This window comes from Cornus florida, unplaced genomic scaffold (assembly GCF_030987335.1).
Source record: "Cornus florida cultivar Cherokee Brave unplaced genomic scaffold, ASM3098733v1 CherokeeBrave_3.0.0_Hap2_Chr11, whole genome shotgun sequence".
NCBI classification, from domain to species: domain Eukaryota; kingdom Viridiplantae; phylum Streptophyta; class Magnoliopsida; order Cornales; family Cornaceae; genus Cornus; species Cornus florida.
Genome location: NW_026775581.1, coordinates 100,149,002 through 100,171,076, shown reverse-complemented (window position 1 = coordinate 100,171,076; position 22,075 = coordinate 100,149,002). Strand labels below are relative to the sequence as shown.

The 22,075-nt window shown below is 38.7% G+C and overlaps 1 protein-coding gene across 1 annotated transcript; it reads right to left on the bottom strand.

Moving 5' to 3' along the window:
* Window positions 1–603: 603 nt before the first annotated feature.
* LOC132284379 (protein DETOXIFICATION 41-like) lies at window positions 604–4,140 on the bottom strand. Its single transcript, XM_059786479.1, has 8 exons — window positions 3,406–4,140; window positions 2,234–2,778; window positions 1,830–1,916; window positions 1,684–1,740; window positions 1,343–1,581; window positions 1,102–1,220; window positions 932–1,018; window positions 604–847 (listed from the first exon to the last, which is right to left on the bottom strand). The coding sequence occupies exons 1-8, from the start codon at window positions 3,718–3,720 to the stop codon at window positions 776–778; spliced, it is 1,521 nt and encodes a 506-aa protein (XP_059642462.1). The 5' UTR covers window positions 3,721–4,140; the 3' UTR covers window positions 604–775.
* Window positions 4,141–22,075: the final 17,935 nt, after the last annotated feature.

Below are 22,075 nucleotides of genomic sequence, written 5' to 3'. Positions count from 1 at the left end.
AGGACCTTTGGAAGTTCCAGTCATCGGCAATAGACGGGGCAAGTGGGCAATTGCATCGTCGAATGACTCGAATGGAGAAGAGGCGAACTTATTCAACAATGGCGGAGAGGGTTTTCAAAGGTGGATTAGAAAGTTTCCGAAAATGTATGCTGTTTCGTTCCTTCCAAATATGGTAGACGAAGGTAGCAAAGGTAAGTTTCCATGATCAAATTCTGCTTTTCCCCAATTTCTGTTTCCAATTTGATGATGTTAGGGTTTGTGTAGAAGCCACATTTGAATGTTTAGTTTTGGGATTTATCAAAAACAACAATGGATGGATTTTCATGATAATCGAAGATTCATTATGTCATTGAAATGAATTTAGTTGGAAAACATCTTGATGTTCTGTGAAAATGAAATCACTCAAATGTTACTATAGCACTTTGAAATAGATCAAACATACTGTAATAAATCTTGTTGCACATATGGATATTGATGTTTTATTTTTCAGTTTAAATTGCATTATTTCATACTTTTTCAAACCCTATCTAGCATGTACAACTGTGTTCCAATTGATGGATTTGTTTTTATTTAAATTTTTATGGAAAACAAAATAAATCTATCTCCATGCAATGAAACATCTTTTCCAAAAAGACCCGTGTGACAGAATTGTATTACAGAGTATTAGACTTTAGAAGTCTTATTCTAGTTTCAGTAAGTTCGATCTCTTCTGCTGTAAGTTGAAGAAGAAGAAAGAGATGTCATGTTGGTAATGTTCTGTAACATCTGAATTTCCTCATATGGTGTCCACAAGGTCTAAGGCTTCTTCATTTGCCGATTTCTTCAAGCGGTCAGCGGCTTTTGCGACCTGCAATTGCAGCATGAATGGTGACTACACAAATACAACCCATGACTAACTTGTTGAGGATGATTGAATCAAAGCTAGGACTACCTCTGTATTCCAGTTTGTTCTTGCAGTTAGAATAATTAGAGTTACTGTTTGTAAGAGAACTCCAACTATCATCCCCCACCAAATACCCTGAACAAAGTCAGCACACATAAGAATGTGCATTTACACACACATGTTTATAGAGAGGGAGGGAGATCATTCATTGTACTTACGGCTACTCCTAAGCTAGTTTTGAAGCCAAGAACACATCCAATAGGGAGACCAATAACATAGTAAGTGACCAGGTTAACATATGCCACTACACCTTGCCATCCACTCCCAATGGCAACACCTGAATTATATATATATATATATATATATAGATTATAATGCTTTTCAAGAATGACCCTTGAACAAAAGAAGAGTCTTGTTCACTAATCCACTGCTAAGGTAAATCAAAATCAATTTTTTTACCTGACAGAATGGGTTGAATGCCATTCAACAAAACAGAGATGGCAAGCAGTGGGGTCAAATTGGACACAGCGTCAATAACTTGTGAGTCACTTGTAAAGAGTTTGCTCAATCCAACCTTGAATATTAGTACAATTGAACTGAAAATTATACTGATGAGGGTAGTCGTGGTGGTCACCACCACTACTGAAAACTTAGCAACCATAGGATGACCAGCACCAAGCTCATTACTGACTCGAACGCTGCAATTTTTCCGGCAAACCAATCAGCTTTACATCATCATAACTAAAATAATGAACCGTTCACATTTCGGTTAATGATGAGAAGATAGACTGTTTATTTACCTGGTTGCTGCAGCTAGCCCCAACATAAATTCTATGTCCCAGGTCAAGTAATTCATACTGAAATTTTCATCGCATAAGAAGTTATGAGTGCAAGTATATAAGCAGTCTGAAAATGAAAACTGGAAACAGAGATGTTGTCTATATACCAAATGGAAATAGAGTCAAGTGCGATGGTAGGGTTGGAGAGGAGGCCTGATATAAGAACTAGTCCTTGATTGTACCATATCTCCAAGCTACAAATTAATTATGATTAAGGTCAGAATTAATTCAAAAGAAATAATCCTATTTTTGGTAGACTCCCTCTATGTTTCATAATCCCACTTGCCTTCTATGTAACATGCTATTTTACCTTTTTGTCCATAAAATGTTTGTTGTTATTTCAGACATTGGGAGGGCAAAATTGACCTTCTGGTCATTGACAAGGAAAGTAAGTGGAGATTACAATGGAGGTAAGTGGAATTATGAAACAGAGGGGTCCAAATGTAGGATATTGACAAACCTGAGGGAGGTACATACATACATATATGTATATATATAATTTATCACATACCACAACATAACAGCAGAAGCTGCAGTTAGCTTGAAATAAGGCCAAAGCCCTCTAAAGGCTTTTGCAGAGAAACCAGTCCATGTTTGCTTGCAAGATGGACTGAAGAGTATGTAAAGGCCTTGTATGATGACCAGAAGCCACCAAGAGAGACTGAGTGTTAAGGCAGCACCGAGGAGGCCATAATTCAAGGCACACACAGCTACCCATGTGAGAAGAATGTGCAATAGGAATACCCCGACAGCAATGTAAGCCAAAGGATTGACAATATTTTGTGCTTGAAGGAACCTCTGCATCGGGCAGCTTATTGAAAATGCATAGAGTTGAGGGATCAAACCGCGAGCAAAAATTTGGCCTTGCTCGGCTATGCTCACTGACTGACCGATGGCTTTCAGGGCTGAGCCAGAGTACCAGTAAAGGAAGGTAAGCAGGATAGCTGCCCCAATGTGCAGCACAATTGCTCTCTGGCAAATCACACCCATTGTTTCATATCTCCTTGCTCCATATGATTGCCCACACACGGTTTGAACAGCACTAGCCATGCCCAACTGTAAATTAGTGCATATTGCTTATGAGTTAAATATAATCAGTTTAATTTAAATTCAATTTTAAAAAATTCTTGTTTAGAATGAGCAACGAAGTTCCACAAAAATTAAATATTCTATAAGACAAGTCAATTTATAGGACTTTTTGTCTTTTGATAAGAAAAGGAGGGCTTGCAATTTAAAGGACTTTTTGTCTTTTGATAAGAAAAGGAGAACTTGTAATTTATAGGGGTTTTTTATTTTCTTCTTTCATTTTTTACTTTTCAAAATACTTTGATTTCATTTAAACAAGTTAAAATTCCATTTTTTAATTAAACTCTAATTTATTTCCTTAAAATATGAAGAACCATCTAGAAAAGTTATAATTATATTCCATAAAAATATTATCAGTTAATATTCTAGTTCTAATATTTATCAAATATTTGTTTATTTATTTATTCGAACATTCTATATTTGTCGTTGATGAAATTGTCTCCGCCCCTCCCTATAGCGAGAAGAACATTAACTCTAATGGAAATGGAACTACTATTTTTCTGATTCGATTCTTATATATGAACGTGTACGCACAAACTAGAGTACATATATATGCAATTAGGTACCTAAGTAGCAGAGTTATGTAAGTATTATTACCATGATGCCATAAGCGAGCCCTTGAATTCCGACGCAGGCTACGGAGGCTCCGGCAAGCTCCAACGCGCCTAAATGGCCGGTATACATGAGGGTGACAAAACTGAGCATGTAGTTGAAAACGGATACGAAGATGGAAGCCCACGAAAGAATCCAGAGGAGCCTCGACTCCCAACCCACGAGCCGAGGGTACCATCGGAGAGCCACCGGCCTGTGTGATAAGATTTCCTCCACCGCCTCCGACGACAATTCTGGAATCTGACCGTTAGAGTCCAGTCCCGGCAGTAGAGTTTGGCACACTTCTTCCCCCGACTCCATTTTGCCACCAATTCAAATTAAGCACTACTTCCACTGAATATTGTTACTATATATGTACAATGATGTTATATGAACTTTAATAAACTCTATACTTCACTGTATTGAATCTATATAAATTCCTAATATTTGAAAATTTATAGCAAATTGTCACTATTGCAGGTCAAGTCTTAACTATATATATATATATATATATATATATATATATAAAGTATACATACATAGTTGAATCATGTATTATTGAACACTTGAACAGAAAAATGTCTAAAAAGAACCCATTTTTTCTCGGCAGATCACTCGTAAGATAAAATTATCAGTGAGGGAGATTAAGAGCCTAAAAGCTCGCGAGTTACAAGTAGCTCACGAGTTACAAGTACATGTTTTGAAGGTCGTAAGAGTGAAAAAAGTAGTTAACAGCTACTCCCGTCTCTCACGTGCATATCGTATTTGCTTTCTTTAATCTAACCTCGTTTTTATGTTATAAGTGGAATTTTCCAAGACAAATCAGCTGCCTGCTGGTCCTGGTCCTACCAAACCGGGTCAACCCACATGGGGGTTAGTTGGTCTTATGCTTCCAAGTTAGGAGGCCTGGGAATAACTACATATATTTGTGTTTATAACTTTATATAATAATAGTGTATATATATATATATATATATGTTTAAACGCACCACTGTATATGCAGCAGACACTTGAATGTCCCATTCTTCATTTTGTGTTTGGTAGATGTCATGATCAGGACTTATACTCCGGGTCACAGTGATTGATTGATATTAATATCTTCGTCTCTTACATTTCCAGTTGTTTTTGATGTATTTTTATTTTAAACAATATTTTCATACCATCGAAGAAATATTATATATATTTAAGTAAGGTAAATTATACAAAAAATAAAACAAAGCTTATACATGTTCTAGCGTATACCGATGCTTCGATAGTTAAGTGAGTTAGTGTTTTCGATAAATTTTGAAGTACTTAGACTTCGACTCTCGGCATCTAATAATTTAACTTCAAATACTTCTTATCTTAAAAAAAATATATATCTTGAAAAAAAAAAAAAAAAAAAAAAAAACTAATGTAAGAGGAAATGAGAGATCCATGAGTTAGGCTTTTTTTTTTTTTTTTTTTTTTTTTTTTTTTTTTTTTTTTTCAATAAATCAAATATATTAGGACTTAACAAATCTAGAAAGTCTTCTCTTACAGTAACATTGTCTTCAAACTAGCTTGAACTATTTGTAGTTAGGTTCTCCATACTTAAAACTAATTGATGAGAGGTTAAACCAAATATACAAGGGAATTGTGTACTTTACAATATAGGTTTTCACATTTTTCTACCCTGTTTATATTTATGATTTTCATGTAAAATATAGAATAATAGAGAAGTAGACAAGCATACTTTATTTAGGTTTTTGTTTTTTTTCTTTCTACTACCTTGTTAGAAATTGGGATCCTTCATTAAAAAAAAAAACAATAGTAATAATTCAAAGGGTGTTGTGGAGTCCGGGAAAAGAGGTGTGATTAAAGATGGTGATATGGAATGTTTAGTGATTATGGAGAGATTAAATTGTGAGGGCAAGTATGGTGCAATATTAGAAATTTTAAACTTCTATATATACAAAATGAAAATATTAAAAAAATTGACTTGCGCCTGTTTTAGAATTATAATTTTTTTTATATACGAAATAGAAAGAATAACCAACTATAAAAATTGAGTGCTGTTCAATAACAATGTCAGTCGATTGATTGTGGAGAACCTAGTAGGTGTCAAAGATGGCTCCATCGATCAAAACATGCAAAAAGTAAATTATTTTTTCAGAAAATTTCTCAAAACAAAATTGTTGAAAGGATTCAACTCATATTCGGTGTCTGCAAATTTTGAGACAAGCCAATTAGCTTTCCAGGTAAGTCAACATGAACCGGACAATTTGTGCTCTACTACGCGTGTTTATACTATAAATATATCCACACACACTCTTGTAGTATGCATATCACATTTCACATTTCACATTTCACATTCCTCTGGAAACATCCTAAAGTTTTAATTTGGTCTCACACATATAAACTATAATTCGAGTAAATTACCCTTATATACACATTTTATATATGATTTAAAAATCCATCATTTTATGAAATAACGAAAATGGTCATTTAGCACCTGAAGGATGTAATACGCACTGTAATCATATTATAGCTTATAAAGGTGTTTTCTACATTTTATAAACTATTATTATTTTGAATCTTTTGATCTTGACGGTTAGGTTTAATTGAAAACGTAATTGTGGAGGGAAAAATCTCCCTCCAATGATAGTCGTCCACGTCAACGCAATAAAAAAGTACATTTTTATCTTTCATGGATTACAGAAGCCCGCCCTAGTCAAGCCCAAGTAAAGTCATTACTAGCCCAAGGTCGCTAATGTTAAGCTTTCAGTCCATTAGCAAGTTTAGCCGATCCAAGTTATATTCGGCCCAAATTCATTAAAGATGGAACAAGTCTTAATAATCAAAGAATCCTACATGGAAGAAAAGTTCCATATAGGAAAAGTCTGGCATGAAAAGAATTATGAAAAAGAAAGAACTCTATATGTAAAGAATAATGTATATGGAATAAATTGGAGGACAAGTAAGGCGAGTCCTACCATAATTTCACCATATTTTTGTATATAAATAGAGGCTTAGTCCTCTAATAAAAATTATCGAGCAATATACACTTTTCTCTAGATAATTCTTGTTAACTGTTATTTTCCTTGAGTGAGTTGTATTATTTCTTTTAACTATTTTGGTTAAGGAAATTTTTGCACCTACACTTTAGTGCCGTCTATGAGAAACGTATAGAAATATACTCTCGCGAGTGATTCAAGTCGTTTATGTTACTACAATCAGGAATGTCAATCGGAGGATCCACAGCAGCAGTTGATCGGCAGATGGAATTAGTGCAAAAGATGCGAGAAGAGTTCTTACAACAATTCGAGATACTTCGTCAAGCAAACGAAGCCAGCACGGCTCAGATTACGTTGCTTCAGCAAAAGAACGACACCCTCTAAGCAGCTATGGCTCAAATAGCACCGTAGCCACCACCAGGTGATGCGGCAGCACCTCCCGCCAACCACAACATTCCTTCTGTTAACGAACCTCAAGCCAATGAAGTTCGGCCTAATAAGGTTCGGCGTAATAAGGTTCGACTAAACGGGGTTCAACAAAAGCAGAGGACGAGAACCGAGGTGGTCACTTTGGGCAATCATCCTCCTTGGACGCAGAACGAACAGGCCGAGTCCAGCCTTAAGCTCACGGTGTGGTCTAATGGCATTCCAGATGGCGCTGGTGTCCAGGACGCCTTTGACGAAAAGAAGCTCCTAAGGATTCAGACGCCCGCCTAGATGGCCAGAGAGCATAAGAACATTCTGGTGAAGATTTTGTTCACCGATAACATATATTATGTTGGCAGACCTAAGAAATTTACCATGCCTTCCTTTACTCAGTTTGATGGTACAGGAGATCCCTCTCGTCACCTCAACCACTATTCGCAGAAGATGGCTCTAGACAATCACAATGATGCATTCATGCGTAAGGTTTTCCCGACTAGTCTGATGGGAGCCGCATTGGAATGGTTCAAGAATAGGCCGCACAAGTTCATTCCGAACTATGAAACTTTGTGCGCCATATTCCTAGCACAGTATTGCGGAAACAAGAAGCAGAAGAAGACCATCACTAGTCTCTTCACCATAAGGCAAAAGAGAAGAGAAGTGTTATGTAACGACCCGAACCCTTGGGTCCGAACCGTTAACCTGGTCCTTGCCCTGACCCGAGGTTAACTAGGTCATATCCTCTATTTCCTGTGTCCAGAATCATCATAAGGATCAATCCGGGGTTTAAAATACCTTAGAATACAACCTTACAACAATAGTCAAATAATGCAGGTCAAAGGGAATGATCAGCCAACTGATGGTTCTTCATCGGCCGGTTGACAGGGCAGGTTCAGTCGGCTGACCTACAAGGTCGGCCAGTTGAAACAATAGGGAAAAATGCAAGCTCGTGGGACTTTTACTGTAGGCGTGTCGGTCGGCTGACAAGGGGGGTTCGGTCGGCCGAACCTAGGGTTTCGGTCGGCTGATGGTGAGGGTTGACCGAAACTAAACCCCTGAACCTTGAACTACCTGGAAATGCATTCTGGTTGTGCTCTTTACAATCTAAACCCAATTTGAATTCACAGCAAAATATACAACATCACACACCTATAAACATTACTAATTTCTCAAAATATAGCATCTTTCCCCCATGCTATATAAGCATTTACATGGCCTCAAACTTACATTAAATACAGTCAAATGTCTTAAATACAACACATGGTTATGGCTTGCAGCATGAATATACTTCACTATGTTTTTGAGACTTTACAAAAGATTGGGAAGTATACAAAAGGTATCAAAATTGATTTCTAATCCTCTTCATGCTTGTGGAAGGTCGGCATCCACTATTTCTTTTCCTGGCCCTGAAAAATGTTAAATAATGGGGTAAACAATTTGCTCAGTAGGTGGTGCCTAAGACACACCTCTTATGACCCCATGAATCCAAATAATGAATAGGGATTGAGGATAGAGGTCATGCCATGCCGGGACAGAGTACAACAATGAATTCCAAATTCAAAATAAATTATGACGTGCCATGAAGTATAATGCCATGTATGTCACTCCCAGTTCTCGAAATCACTTCCATTCTGCACTTGTCAAATCGTTAATGTAACCCATCCCTCGATACCCCTTTGGCGACATGAGAGAAGGATTGGCTACTGTCCCTGATCCTTGGTAACTCCGTGGCGTCATTTGGGGCTCAAATAGCTTAACCACGCTAGGGCGATCTCCCTAGTTCCCTCTAGGCTACACTAACGCCACGGACCCTCGGTACCCCCTTAGCGTCCGGATTTTCACAAAATCCTTTTATCAAAACTTTTCCCTAAAAACCCCTTTCTTTCCATTTTTAAAACAACTTTCCCATTTTCCTTACCCAATGTTATGCATGAATGCATCATGCTATTCCATGTCATGTCATTATCCATTATCATACACCAAATTCAAGTTCATATCACATAGCAAAATTTCATAAGAAATTCCAAGAGAACATCATGCTTGAAATTTGGCAAATTCTAAGAACAATAGGCAAGAAGTAATACCAATTAAGCATGTTAATTTGCACAACATCAATTACACACAAAATCATATATTTTATATACACAAATAAATCATTTTAAGGCAAAATAAACACAAATTAGGCTGCTAGATCACTAATCAAGTAAGATTAACTCACAAAGGTGCAAGATTGTATGAATTAGATACCCCTACCTCAAAAGTGATGAAAAACCCCAATTTGTCCTCAAACCCTAAATAAAATAAATATGATACCAATGAATCCAACTAAAGCCCCCGTACTCGACAATTCCGGTAGTGGGTCCCACACGGGACCGTCCGGCACGAAAAACTGAAAAATGTGAAAATGGTCACCATTGCATTTCAAAGAGTCCTGGACTCAATGAAATTTCCCAAACAACTCTCAGAGAAAGTGTTACAGTTTGCACTCCCGATGGGGATTGCTTCTTTTTCATGGGAGATCGAAGTGATTCCCAACTTTCATCGTTGTATGGAATTCGTGGACGGAGTCGTGGTGATTACTTCTTCACTAGTCTTCTAGCCGAAGAAGATGATGTTGTGAAAGAGGATTATCCTATAATTGTTCGGGATTTTCTAGATGTGTTTTCGGAGGATTTGATAGAGTTGCCTCCACACCGAGAAGTGGAGTTCACTATTGATTTGATGTCCGGTACCGCACCGATTTCTATAGCACCGTATCGTATGGCACTAGTGGAGTTAGAATAATTGAAGAAACAACTTGATGATTTGAGGAAAAAAGGTTTCATCCGACCGAGTGTGTCATCGTGGTGCGCACCGGTCTTATTTGCTAAAAAGAAAGATGGTTCTTTGAAATTGTGCATTGATTATCAGAAGTTGAATCATGCCACCATATCCTTTGTAATACCCTTAATTTTAAAAGGTAGTTGTGATACCCCTCGGATTCGAGACACGGGTTGATCAGGCCCAGGCCCAAAACCGAGGGATATCAAACAATTAATATTTTATAATGAATACAGAATACAAACCGAAATAAGAAAATAAAGTTTAAGCTGATAGAAACTAAAATAAAATCCTCAAATACTAAAGATCCAATAATCCAGCTCAAAAACCTTCAAGGTTACAACCTGGGAATCCAACTAGTGGACCCCGAAATAAAACTCCAACTAAAACTGAAAAACTGAAAGTAAAGATATTCCAAAACTAGATCATGAAGTGAAATCCTACATCGTTGGTAGAATGAATGAGAGTTCCTGCTTAGCACGATCAAACTTGTGACTGGAATCGTCCGTTACCTGAAAAGAATAATAAAAAAGTGGGTCAGGCCCACATGCAAGTCCTAAACCAACTGTAATCCATACAGTGCCTGATACACAGATACACCCTAGATACCCTCAACATAACTACGTAATCCATAAATATACATATATATCCACACTAAGGACATTCACTGAACTATAGTGGAGGTCTCAACCTGAATAGAAGGCAACATGCGAAAACGCACCCAAAGGTGGGCATGAGTACCTAGACCTAATAGGGTACACCTACCTACTATATCTAGCTACGCATCCACTGCATATACGCACCCTAACCAACGACTCTGAGACTCACGCTCATATCGTGGTACCATAACCATATATCTAAAGTCCATCCAAAACCATAGTATGTCATTCACTTATTCAATGAGGAGACATACAAAATACCGTCCAGATAAGCACTCAACTTATTCAGTTGAAGTGACTTAATTACAACCAATTAATCCAGGAAATCACTCAACCTAGTCAGTTGATTCGACTTAAACACATTAATGGATTCCATATTTTACAATCCATATTTTCCATCCGATAGGTTAGGTTAGTGTTTTTAAGCTAAACCACCCCCTAGTATGCCATCATCCCATACCGGTGCATACAATCCTCCATAATAATGTAGATTATAACCTATAAACAATTATTAAGTGATTTACAGTTCAAATCCTCATCCATGTAATTGCAGAAAAGCAGTTTATATTCTAGCAATTTAAATCCGAGCAAAAACTCAGTTAATTGCAGAAAAGATTTAAATTTGTCAACCATTAATATCCATAGCATGCATATAACACATTTATTAAACAGATAACCCTAACATGCATTTAGAATCAACACATAAGTTTATGTTAATCCACTGGATTCACAAAGTTTAGCCCAAGCAACTAAGTCTCCTTCCGTCGGTTAATCGTATACAATATACATAACCTTTCTACAATTTGTTCTGTTAGTTCAGAGGCAAGCTTTGATCAATCAAGGATCCTATTAGCACTTAAAATTAGTTTCTTAGTCACACTGAAAAGTCCCAGAATTTTTAGACATAGTTCAGACCCTCAAAATTCTAAACAGCTTGTTAAAATTCAACTTCAGAACAAAGTTTGAGAAAGAGCCTGCTCTACTTTTGAAAAAGCAGGCTCTTGGAATTCCTAGAGCCGCCTCTACCTCTCCTAGAGCCAGCTCCTTGATGGGGGAGCCGGCTCTTTGTATTCCAGAGCTGGCTTTCTCCTCCTCCTCGAGCCTCCTTCAACCTCTATTGCTCCTACAACTTTCTGTAGTGTTTCCGGCCATTCACAACCTGTCTAATTGGTTTTAAACTGATCCTAAGAGTTCCATCTAAGTCCAGTATCATTCCCAAGATGTGTTTATAGCAGTTAAATACAAAAACAGAGGCTATAGATTCATCAGATTTTTTCTTGCTTCAAGAAACAAATAAATCACAGACACACACAAACTGTAACTGAATAAATTTTCACACATACAGAACATTGATATACCATCAAATATACATAAGAAACTCAGTTAATTCTTAATTAAATCCTGGAGGCCACCTAGGTGCACATAACACAAGCAAAGGGAAAAAGAAGGAAAAGAACTTGCCTTTGAGTTTCAGACTTGAAACTTTAAATTCTCAGCTTCTGTATTATTATTTTTGTGGATGATTTAGAACATAATTAGACCTCTAGGAACTTAAACCAAGACATTACAGAGAGTTTTTAACATCGTCGAAGACGAAGGCGATGACAGGAAGCAGGGACAGAACCGGCTCCCAAGGGAATGGAGCCGGCTCCCAAGGTAGGGGAGCCGGCTCCCATTGGTTGAGAGCTGGCTCTCAACTTTTAAGAGCTTGTTCTCATGCCTAAATGTGTACTGAACATGGTTTTAAGTATTGTTTTGATATTTTTGGGGTTCTTGGACTGTTCTGGGTTAATATTAAGGATTTTAAACATTATTTCATGTAATATTAAACCCCATATTGCATAATTTATATCTATATGCTAATGGATTTAATAGTATGAAAGTTTAAACAATTGTGCATGCTGTTAACGAATATAAATGATATAATTCTTAATTTTATTTTAGCAATTTAAGGATTGGAACATGATTTTTAAATCTTGTATTAGATGTTTAATATGGTCATACACATATTAGACTTTGTTTATGCTTATTTTTTAGTATAATTGATTAACTACTTATTTCTGTTTTATCAATTATTGGATTGTTTTGTGGATTTTAATTGATGTTTAAATTTATCATTTATTGCATCAATTATTGGTTTTGTGGATTTATTTGATGTACTATTTTGGATGTTGCATCATTTATGGATTTTGTGGATTTTATGCACCGGTATGGGACGGTGGCATATTAGGGATGGATTAGATCAAAACGCTAATTCCTACCTATTCATACATAACGGAATGGATTAACTAAAAAAGTTAAATCCTACATATATTCATGTCAGGTCAACTAAAACAGTTGAATGACATACCGGATGTTTGTTTTTTTTATGTTCTATATTAGGATAGATTATATTCATATATTTTTTGATTATAGTACCGCGATATGAGCTTAAGTCTCAGAGTTGATGGTTAGGGCACGTATATGTAGTGGGATGCATAACTGGCTATGATAGGTTAAGGTATACCCTGTTAGGCTTAGATACTCATGCCCACTTCAGGTGCGTTTTGCATGTTGCCTTCTATTCAGGTTGAGACCCTCTTTGTAGTCCACTGAGAGTCCCTTAGTGTGGATATATATATGTATGGACTAGATAGATATTGTTGAGTTATCTAGGATGTATCTACGTATAGGATCTCTGTTTGGATTGTAGTTAGAATAGAACTTGTTCGTGGGCCTGACCCACTATTATTTTTCAGGTATCGGACGGTTCCAGTCTTAAAGCTTGTTCGTGCTGAGCAGAGACAACCACTCATTCTTCCTACTATGTAGGCCTGCAATTTATGTTTAGTTTTGGATTTCATCTTTAGTTCTATTATTTTTCGGTTGGATTTTTATTAGGGGTCCACTCGATGGATTCTCGAGTTGTTCTATTATTAGAGGATGATATGGATTATGCTGGAAGATTAATTAATTAACATTATTGAGGATTATTATTTAGAATTCTTTTCGGCTTATTTAATTATTTATTTTTAAATTCTTTTTGTATTATTTGTTCAATTACATACTTAATTATTTGGTGTCCCTCGAATCTGTGCTCGGACTTGATCACCCGTGGCTCTAGAATCGAGGGGTATCACATCCTTTGCCAAAGATAGATGATTTGTTTGATCAGTTGAGAGGAGCCAGTTGTTTCTCGAAGATTGACTTGAGGTCAGGCTATAATTAGTTGCGGGTTAGGGATGAGGATATCCTAAAGACGGCGTTCCGTATACGGTATAGACACTATGAGTTCCTTGTTATGCCTTTTGGCTTAACAAATGCGCTAGCGGCATTCATGGACTTAATGAACCGTGTCTTTCACGATTACTTGGACCAGTTTGTGGTAGTTTTCGTGGATGACATTCTTGTGTACTCGCGGACTTAGGAGGAGCATGAGGTCCATTTGAGTATTGTGTTTCAGATTTTACGGGAGCACCGTTTGTATGCCAAATATGAGAAGTGTGAGTTTTGGTTACAAGAAGTGAAGTTTTTGAGACACATTGTTTCGGAAGGTGGAGTGTTAGTGGATCCATCAAAGATAGAAGCAGTTTTGACTTGGGAGCAACTCTAGAATGTTTTTAAGATTTTTGGCCTAGCGGGTTACTATCGGAGATTTATGAAAGATTTCTCCCGTTTGACAGCGCCTAGACCCGTTTGACCTGGAAAGGGATCAAGTTTGTGTGGAACGAAGCATATGAGTCATCTTTTCAGAAGTTGTAGACAAGGTTGACTACAACTCCGGTGTTGGTGATACCTGAACATGGCTTAGGTTATGTGATTTATTGTGATGCTTCGCATGATGGTTTGGGATGTGTGTTGATACAGGATGGTAGAGTAATGGCTTATGGGTCTCGATAATTGAAGACTCATGAGTAAAACTACCCTACTCATGATCTGGAATTAAAGGCCGTTGTGTTTGCTTTGAAGTGTTGGAGACACTACTTGTATGGTGAGAGATTTGAAGTGTTTTCCGATCACAAGAGTCTTAAGTACCTTTTCTTCCAAAAGGACTTGAATAACAGACAGAGGCGATGGGTTGAGTTCTTGGAGGACTACAATTTTGATTTGCAGTATCATCCGGGCAAGACAAATGTAGTAGCTGATGCCTTAAGTCGGAAATCTCGTGGAAATTTGGCCGGTTTGGCTTTTCGGAAACGGAAGATGCTTGAGAATTTGGCAGAAATGGGATTGCAGTGTTTTGATGACGATGCTTGCTATGAGTCGGCATTTTTGTTTAGTCTTGTGGCTCAGTCTACTTTTGTCAGACAAGTGATTGAGTCATAGAGACAGGATCCAGATTTGAATGCCATTTACACCTTGATCTTCAATGGTCTGAAACCTGATTGAACTGTAGCCGACTGTGACGACCTCTACTGTGACCCTCTGCCACTACTGGTGCCTGCTCCCTGATTCAGACAATCTCGAATCAAATGGCCCTGCAGACGATACCCATAACAAGCTCTCGATGGTGCAGAAACTTTGCTCGAGTTCATAGGGCATCTAAACTTGTAATGTCCAAGCTGTTGACACTGATAACAAATAACTCCACTCTTATCAGACCTAGTTGGCATAGGAGTGGTAGGAGCGGATCGTGCAGATTGCTGCCCCTGAAATTGAGACGAACCACCCATGTTCCTTTTTTATGAAGGTCCCTTTGAAGATGACCCTGCATTCCTTTTTTGTCTCCATAGTTCCTTTCCTGCATTTCTATCTTTGGCCTCCGCCTCTAATATTAATGCCTTTTCCACTGCCTCAGAATAAACCTTGATGTACTGTGCCGTTATCAACGACCTCATCTTGCAGTCAAGCCTGGAGATAAACTTCTGAACCTTATCAACTTCATTGCTCACCATCTCTGGAGCAAAGCGAGAAAGAGACGTGGACTTGTTCTCATATTTTTTCACTGACATATTACCTTGGATAAGGCCATTAAACTGGTCCCTTAGCTCCCATCTCTTGGTGACCGGAAAATACTTCTCGTAGAACAGCTTTTTAAACTTTTCCCAACTCATCTCCTCCACCTTGTGCCGGTTGGTGACTGACTTCCACCAAATCTTGGCATCCTTGGAAAACTTGTAAGTGGCTAGGATGATTTTCACATAATCATCTATCACATCCATAGAGGTCAATTGAGTTTCAACTTGATCCATGTAGTCATCCACTACCATGGGATCTGCACCACCTTCAAATATTACTAGCATCAACTTTGAAAACCCCAAAATCAAATTGAGACGTTTCTACGCTGGCGCCTCTTCTACCTGAACTACCGATTGAGCTACCGGTTGAGGTACCGGTTGCAGAAGAGTAGAAATTGTTGCCCTCAAGGCATTCTACAACAAGCGTTTCAATGCTAGTTTTGCCGGACCGTCACCCTCTTCGACGAGTGCTTCAACATCATCCCCTCTGGTGGGAACACCTTTTGGGGTAATCAAATCCCTAAGAAATGTATCTTCTTCATTTTGCTCCGCAAGATTGGAGCTAGAGCTTTCACCAACGTCACCCTTTGTCGGCCTAGAGCCGACTTTTCTGGGTTCCTTTTGTGGCAGCATCGTACTATAAAACAAGGAAACGGTTCAATGACATGACACTAAGGTCCACCATGGACTACGTTATACAGTGATGCCATACTTACTTAGTATGCATAACTGTACAAGAAGCACTTTAATATAAACGCGTAAGCACATAAGTAATTAAACAGTTAAACATGCTTCTTCAAGTAATAAAACATGTAACAATTAATCACGTAAACAATACAAGCAACTTCCTATGAAACCCTATGTAAACCTCTACCCGTCGTCCCAATAGTGTTCGAACCATCGTTCTAATACCAATTTTGTAACGACCCGAACCCATGGGTCCGAACCGTTAACCGGTTCCTTGCCTTGACCCGAGGTTAACTAGGTTATATCCTCTATTTCCTGTGTCCAGAATCATCATAAAGATCAATCTGGGGTTCAAAATACCTTAGAATACAACCTTACAACAATAGTCAAACAATGTAGGTCAAATGGGATGATCAGCCGACTGATGGGCCTTCATCGGCCGGCTGACAGGATTGGTTCAGTCGGCTGACCTACAGGGTCGGTCGGCTGAAATGATGGGGAAAAATGTAAGCTCTCAGGACTTTTACTGTAGGCGTATCGGTCGGCTGACAAGGGGGGTTCGATTGGCCGAACCTGGGGTTTCAGTTAGCTGATGGTGAGGGTCGGCCGGCTGAAACTAAACCCCTGAACCCTGAACTACTTGGAAATGCATTCTGGCTGTGCTCTTTACAGTATAAACCCAATATGAATTCAGAGCAAAATATACAACATCACACACCTATAAACATTACTAATTTATCAAAACATAACATCTTTCCCCCATGCTATATAAGCATTTACATGGCCTCAAACTTACATTAAATATAGTCAAATATCTTAAATAAAACACATGGTTTTGGCTTGCAACATGAATACACTTCACTATGTTTTTGAGACTTTACAAAAAATTAGAAAGTATACAAAAGGTATCAAAATAGATTTCTAATCTTCTTCATGCTTGTGGAAGGTCGGCATCCACTACTTCTTTTCCCGGCCCTGAAAAATGTTAAATAATGGGGTGAGTAATTTGCTCAGTAGGTGGTGCCTAAGACATACCTCTTATGGCCACGTGAATCCAAATAATGAATAGGGATTAAGAATAGGGGTCATGCCATGTCGGGACAGAGTACAAAAATAAATTCCAAATTCAAAATAAAATATGCCGTGCCATGAAGTATGATTGCATGTATGTCACTCCCCATTCTCAAAATCACTTCAATTCTTCGTTTTTCAAACCGTTAATGTAACCCGTCCTTCAGTACCCCCTTGGCGACACAAAAGAAGGATTGGCTACTGTCCCTGACCCTTGGTAACCCCGCGGCGTCATTTGGGCCCAGATAACTCAACCATGTTAGGGCGATCTTCCTAGTTCCCTCTACGTTACACTATCACCACAGACCCTCGGTACCCCCTTGGTGTCCGGGTTTTCACAAAATCCTTTTATCTAAACTTTTTCCCAAAAACCCATTTCTTTCCATTTTCAAAACAACTTTCCCATTTTCCTTACCCAATATTATTCATGAATGCATCATGCTATTCCATGTCATGTCATTATCCATTATCATACACCAAATTCAACTTTATATCACATAGCAAAATTTCATAAGAAATCCCAATAGAACATTATGCTTGAAATTTGGCAAATTCTAAGAACAATAAGCAAGAAGTAATACCAATTAAGAATGTTAATTTGCACAACATCAACTACACACAGAATCATATACTTTATATACACAAATAAATCACTTTAAGGCAAAATAAACACAAATTAGCATGCTAGATCACCAATCAAGTAAGATTAACTCACAAAAGTGCAAGATTGAATGAATTAGAGACCCCTACGTCAAAAGTGATGAAAATTCCCAAATTCTCCTCAAACCCTAGGATCTTGAGATTCTCTAAATGGTGACCAAAAGGAGATTGGCTTCGATCAACTTGTAGATCTTGCCGTGAGTTTCAATTTGTCGCAAACGGCACTTAAAAATACTAAGTATTGAGAGAGAAATCAAGGGCTGAAGCTTTGAAGTAAAAAAAAAAAAAAGAAAAAAAGAAAAAATGGAAGCTTGAGAGAGTGAGAGAGACCAGTGGGAGAAGAGAGAAATGAGGACCAATTACCTCTTTAAGGTGGTGGTGGGTCCCACTTTCTTTTTCTTTTATTTTCTTTTTTCTTTTGTTTCCAATTTATACCACATACATCCATAAATACATATTTAATTCACACTTACTTAAAACACATTAAATAAAATAAATATGATGCAAATGAATCCAACTAAATCCCCCGTACTCGACAATTCCGGTAGTGGGTCCCATACGGGACCGTTTGGCTCGAAAAATTGAAAATTGTGAAAATGGTCACCTTTCATTTCAAAGAGTCCTGGACTCAATGAAATGTCCTAAACAACTCTCGGACACAACCGGCACACTCCGCAGTGTCCGGTACACCAAAACGATAAAAGACGAAAATGCCCTTGAAATGACAAAAATTTCGAAAAAATGAAAAATGCCGAAAAATGGAAACATCACACGCTATAGGATTTCCTGTCCAGATTTAACATGGAGGCTTCGGAGATAGCAGATTGTCATCCTGAGACTGCTATAGAAACGTTCAAGATTGGCATGATCCAGGGAACCAAGTTCCAACCTCCCTAGTCAAATATTTCCCTTCGGACATGCAGACTCTTAATGCTATGGCACAAATCTACATTAAACTTGAGGAGAATGTAGCCCACCGAGCACAACATGCCATCCTCGTCACGGTAGAAAATAAGCCTCGGGAAAAAGCTTCAAGTTCAAAAACTTAAAGAAGCCAGCATGCCTTAGCGCCAGCCGCTCAGATACCTGAGAAAAGATAAAGGACCGAGAAGAGGTTCACACCTCTTCGTACCACATTGGCTCGGTTATTCCAAGAGAACAAAGTAAGATTCACCGTCCCTCAACCAATGAGACAACCCCTGGAGTAAAGGGACAAAATCAAACACTGTGCCTACCACAGAGATTATAGGCATACAACCAATGATTGTAGATCCCTCAGGCGATAAGTGGAAAATATGATAACCAGAGGAGATCTAGCAGACTACCTCGCACCAAAAGAGCAGGCAAGGCCGAGGGAAGTCAATCCTCGAAAAGTAGAAGGAAGCCAAGTCAATGTCATTCATGCAATACATGGGAGGTCAGAGGAAGACCAAGAGTCAGAAGAGGTGTACTGTTCCAGGTTAAGGGCAGCCCATAAGCTAAGGAAATTATCCTCAGTTAACACTATTGCTTCGGGTAGTATTAATATTGGGTTTGGAGATAGAGATCTATTCAGAGTTCAACTCCCCCACGAAGATCCACTCGTCATCAGTCTTCTGATAGTAAATTGCATAATCAAAAAAGTTTTAGTAGATCCAGGTAGCAGCGCCAATATTATGACGAAGACAGTCTTTGAATAGTTGGGGATCCCATCATCTTCAATTCGGCCCACTTCCAGTTTATTGATGGGATTCGATGGGACGAAGGTGGACCCAATTAAAGTAATCGATTTATCTGTCACTGCTGCGAAAAAGATATTGAAGGAAAACTTTGTTCTGACAGAAATCCATCATTCCTAAAATCTCATTATGGGAAGAGGTTGGATCCACCGAATAAATGGGGTACCATCTACCCTTCATTAGGTAATGCGATGCTTATCCCGGGATGGGAAATAGGTCATTAATTTTTGGGGAGATTAAGTCACTGCAAAAGAGTGCTACATGCTGACACTGAATGAGGCAAATAGGAGGGTGAAGTAGTCCAGGCCAGATGCGACCCCAGAAGATATTCCCAAATAACAATTACAGAGTCTTCTGCCCAAGTACTTGAAAGCAGATGAGGAAGTTGAAGCTACAACACTTACCGAGGAATCCTTCGAAACCGTTGAAGTTATCCTCGGCGATCCCCATAAAATCACTTATATGGGTTCTTCCCCCACAGCTGAAGAGAATGGGGTATCAGTCGATGTCATCCGACAGAATGCAGATGCGTTTTCTTAGGATCATTCGGACATGCTAGGAATCAGCCCTTCGATTTCATGCTATAGCCTGAAGGTGGATTCTTCATTCAAGCCAATGAAGCAAAAGCATAGAAGGTTTGCTCCTGAGTGCAACCGAATAATTGCTGAAGAAGTAAGTAAGTTGATTCAAGCAGGTTTCATCCGAGAAGTGCATTACCCACAATGGCTCTCAAACGTAGTGGTGGTTCAAAAGAAGAGTGGAAAATGGAGGGTTTGCATAGTTTCACCAATCTCAACAAGGCTTTCCTTAAGGATAGCTTTCCACTACCCAAGATAGATAAGATGGTTGACGCTACCACTGATTATGAGCGACTCACATTCCTTGATGCGTATTCCGGGTATAATCAGATCCCTATGAATCCCGAAGATGAAGAGAAAACCTCCTTTATTACAGAGAAAGGAACTTACTGTTACAAAGTCATGCCCTTCGGACTTAAGAATGCTGGGGCTACTTACTAACGTCTTGTTAATAAGATCTTTGATAAGATGTTGGGAAGAATGGTCGAAGCCTACATCGATGACATGGTGGTTAAGAGTGTGAAGAAGGAGGATCATCTTAAGTGCCTCCAGGAAGTCTTTGACACTCTGAGAAAGTATAACATGAGGTTGAATCCTTCCAAGTGTTCCTTTATGGTCTTTTTAGGGCAATTTCTCAGCCATTTTGTCAACAAGAGAGGAATAGAAGTCAGCTTGACTCAAGCTCAGGCCCTCATACAAAATTAGGAACCAAAAACTCGCAGGGAAATATAGGTTCTAACTGGCCGAATCGCAGCTCTTAGCCGCTTCATATCCCGATTATCTGATAAGTGTAAACCATTTTTTGATGCCATAATATCTGAGCAAGGATTTATGGGGACCTTAGCAGCAGGAAACACTCAGTCGGTTAAAATATTGCATGGCCAAACCACCAATTTTGTCTGCTCCAAAGCCTGGTGAAGCCCTCATCATGTACTTAGCAATTTCTAGTATAACTATTAGTGTCGTACTAATCTGAGAAGAGGGAAAGAATCAGTACCCGATCTTTTACATAAGTAAGATGATGACAAATGCTGAAACAAGATATAGTAAAGCAGAGAAGATCATACTAGCCTTGGTATATGCAAAAAGAAAGCTTCGGCACTATTTTGAGTCTCATAGCATCGTGGTCCTCACCAACTAACCTATGCGAGCTATTCTCTCCAAACCAGATCTATCTGGAAGAATTACTAAGTGGGCAATAGAACTCAGTTCCTTCGATATAGCTTATGAGTCAGAGGTGTCATACAAAGGACAGACGTTGGCCGATTTTCTCTTAGAATATGAAGATAAGCTTGAAGAGCCAGAGCTTCCTGAACCACAATGGGAGCTTCGGGTGGACGGTTCCTCGAATCTAACTAGTGCAGGGTATCGTTATTACAACTCCTGAAGGCACCAAGCTGCAGCAGTCAATCCATTTAAATTTTCCTACCACTAATAATGAGGCCAAGTATGAGGCCTTACTTGCCGGGCTTCAGTTGGCAAACCAGCTCCAGGTAAGGTGTCTAAAGGTTTTTAGTGACTCCCAACTTGTTGTTAATCAGGTGACAGGCAAGTATCAGTCCCAAAAAGAAAGAATGAAAGCATACAAAAAGGCTGTAGAGAGTGCTACACATGGATTTGATCAAATCAAATTCCACCAAGTACCTCGAGAAGAGAACTCCGAAGCAGATCAACTGGCCACCGTGGCATCTTCCTCGGACGAAGATTTAGTCCGGGTAGTGCCTATCGACATCCTGGACGAACCTAGTATAATTCCTTAGTTGCAGGTAATGGTGATCCCGGACATTCCACGAGAGCCATGTTGGATGGACCCATTGGAAGCTTACCTCAAGCATGGGACCCCTTCGAACCAGAAAGCTAAGGCAAGAAAAGTAAGGTTCGCTGCAGCCTGATATTCCATTATTAATAACTAGCTGTATAGAAAATCATTTTCAGGACCTTATTTGAAGTGCTTAAACCCTACTGAGGCCCTCGAAATACTAAAGCAGATTCATGATGGGAACTTTGGCAACCACTCCGGTGGAAAATCCCTTACACATAAAGTCTTAACTCAAGGTTAATTCTGGCTATACCTGGTTCGGAATGCCGAGGAATATGCGAAGAGATGTGATAAGTGCCAGCGATACGGCCCAGTGAAGCATTAGCCTG

Coding starts and splice junctions, on each gene's coding strand:
- LOC132284379 (XM_059786479.1), bottom strand. CDS start 3,720: ATGGAGTCGGGGGAAGAAGTGTGCCAAACTCTACTGCCGGGACTGGAC. Junction 1,582..1,683: donor GGGCTAGCTGCAGCAACCAG/GTAAATAAACAG, acceptor GAAAAATTGCAG/CGTTCGAGTCAGTAATGAGC. Junction 848..931: donor GAACAAACTGGAATACAGAG/GTAGTCCTAGCT, acceptor CTGCAATTGCAG/GTCGCAAAAGCCGCTGACCG.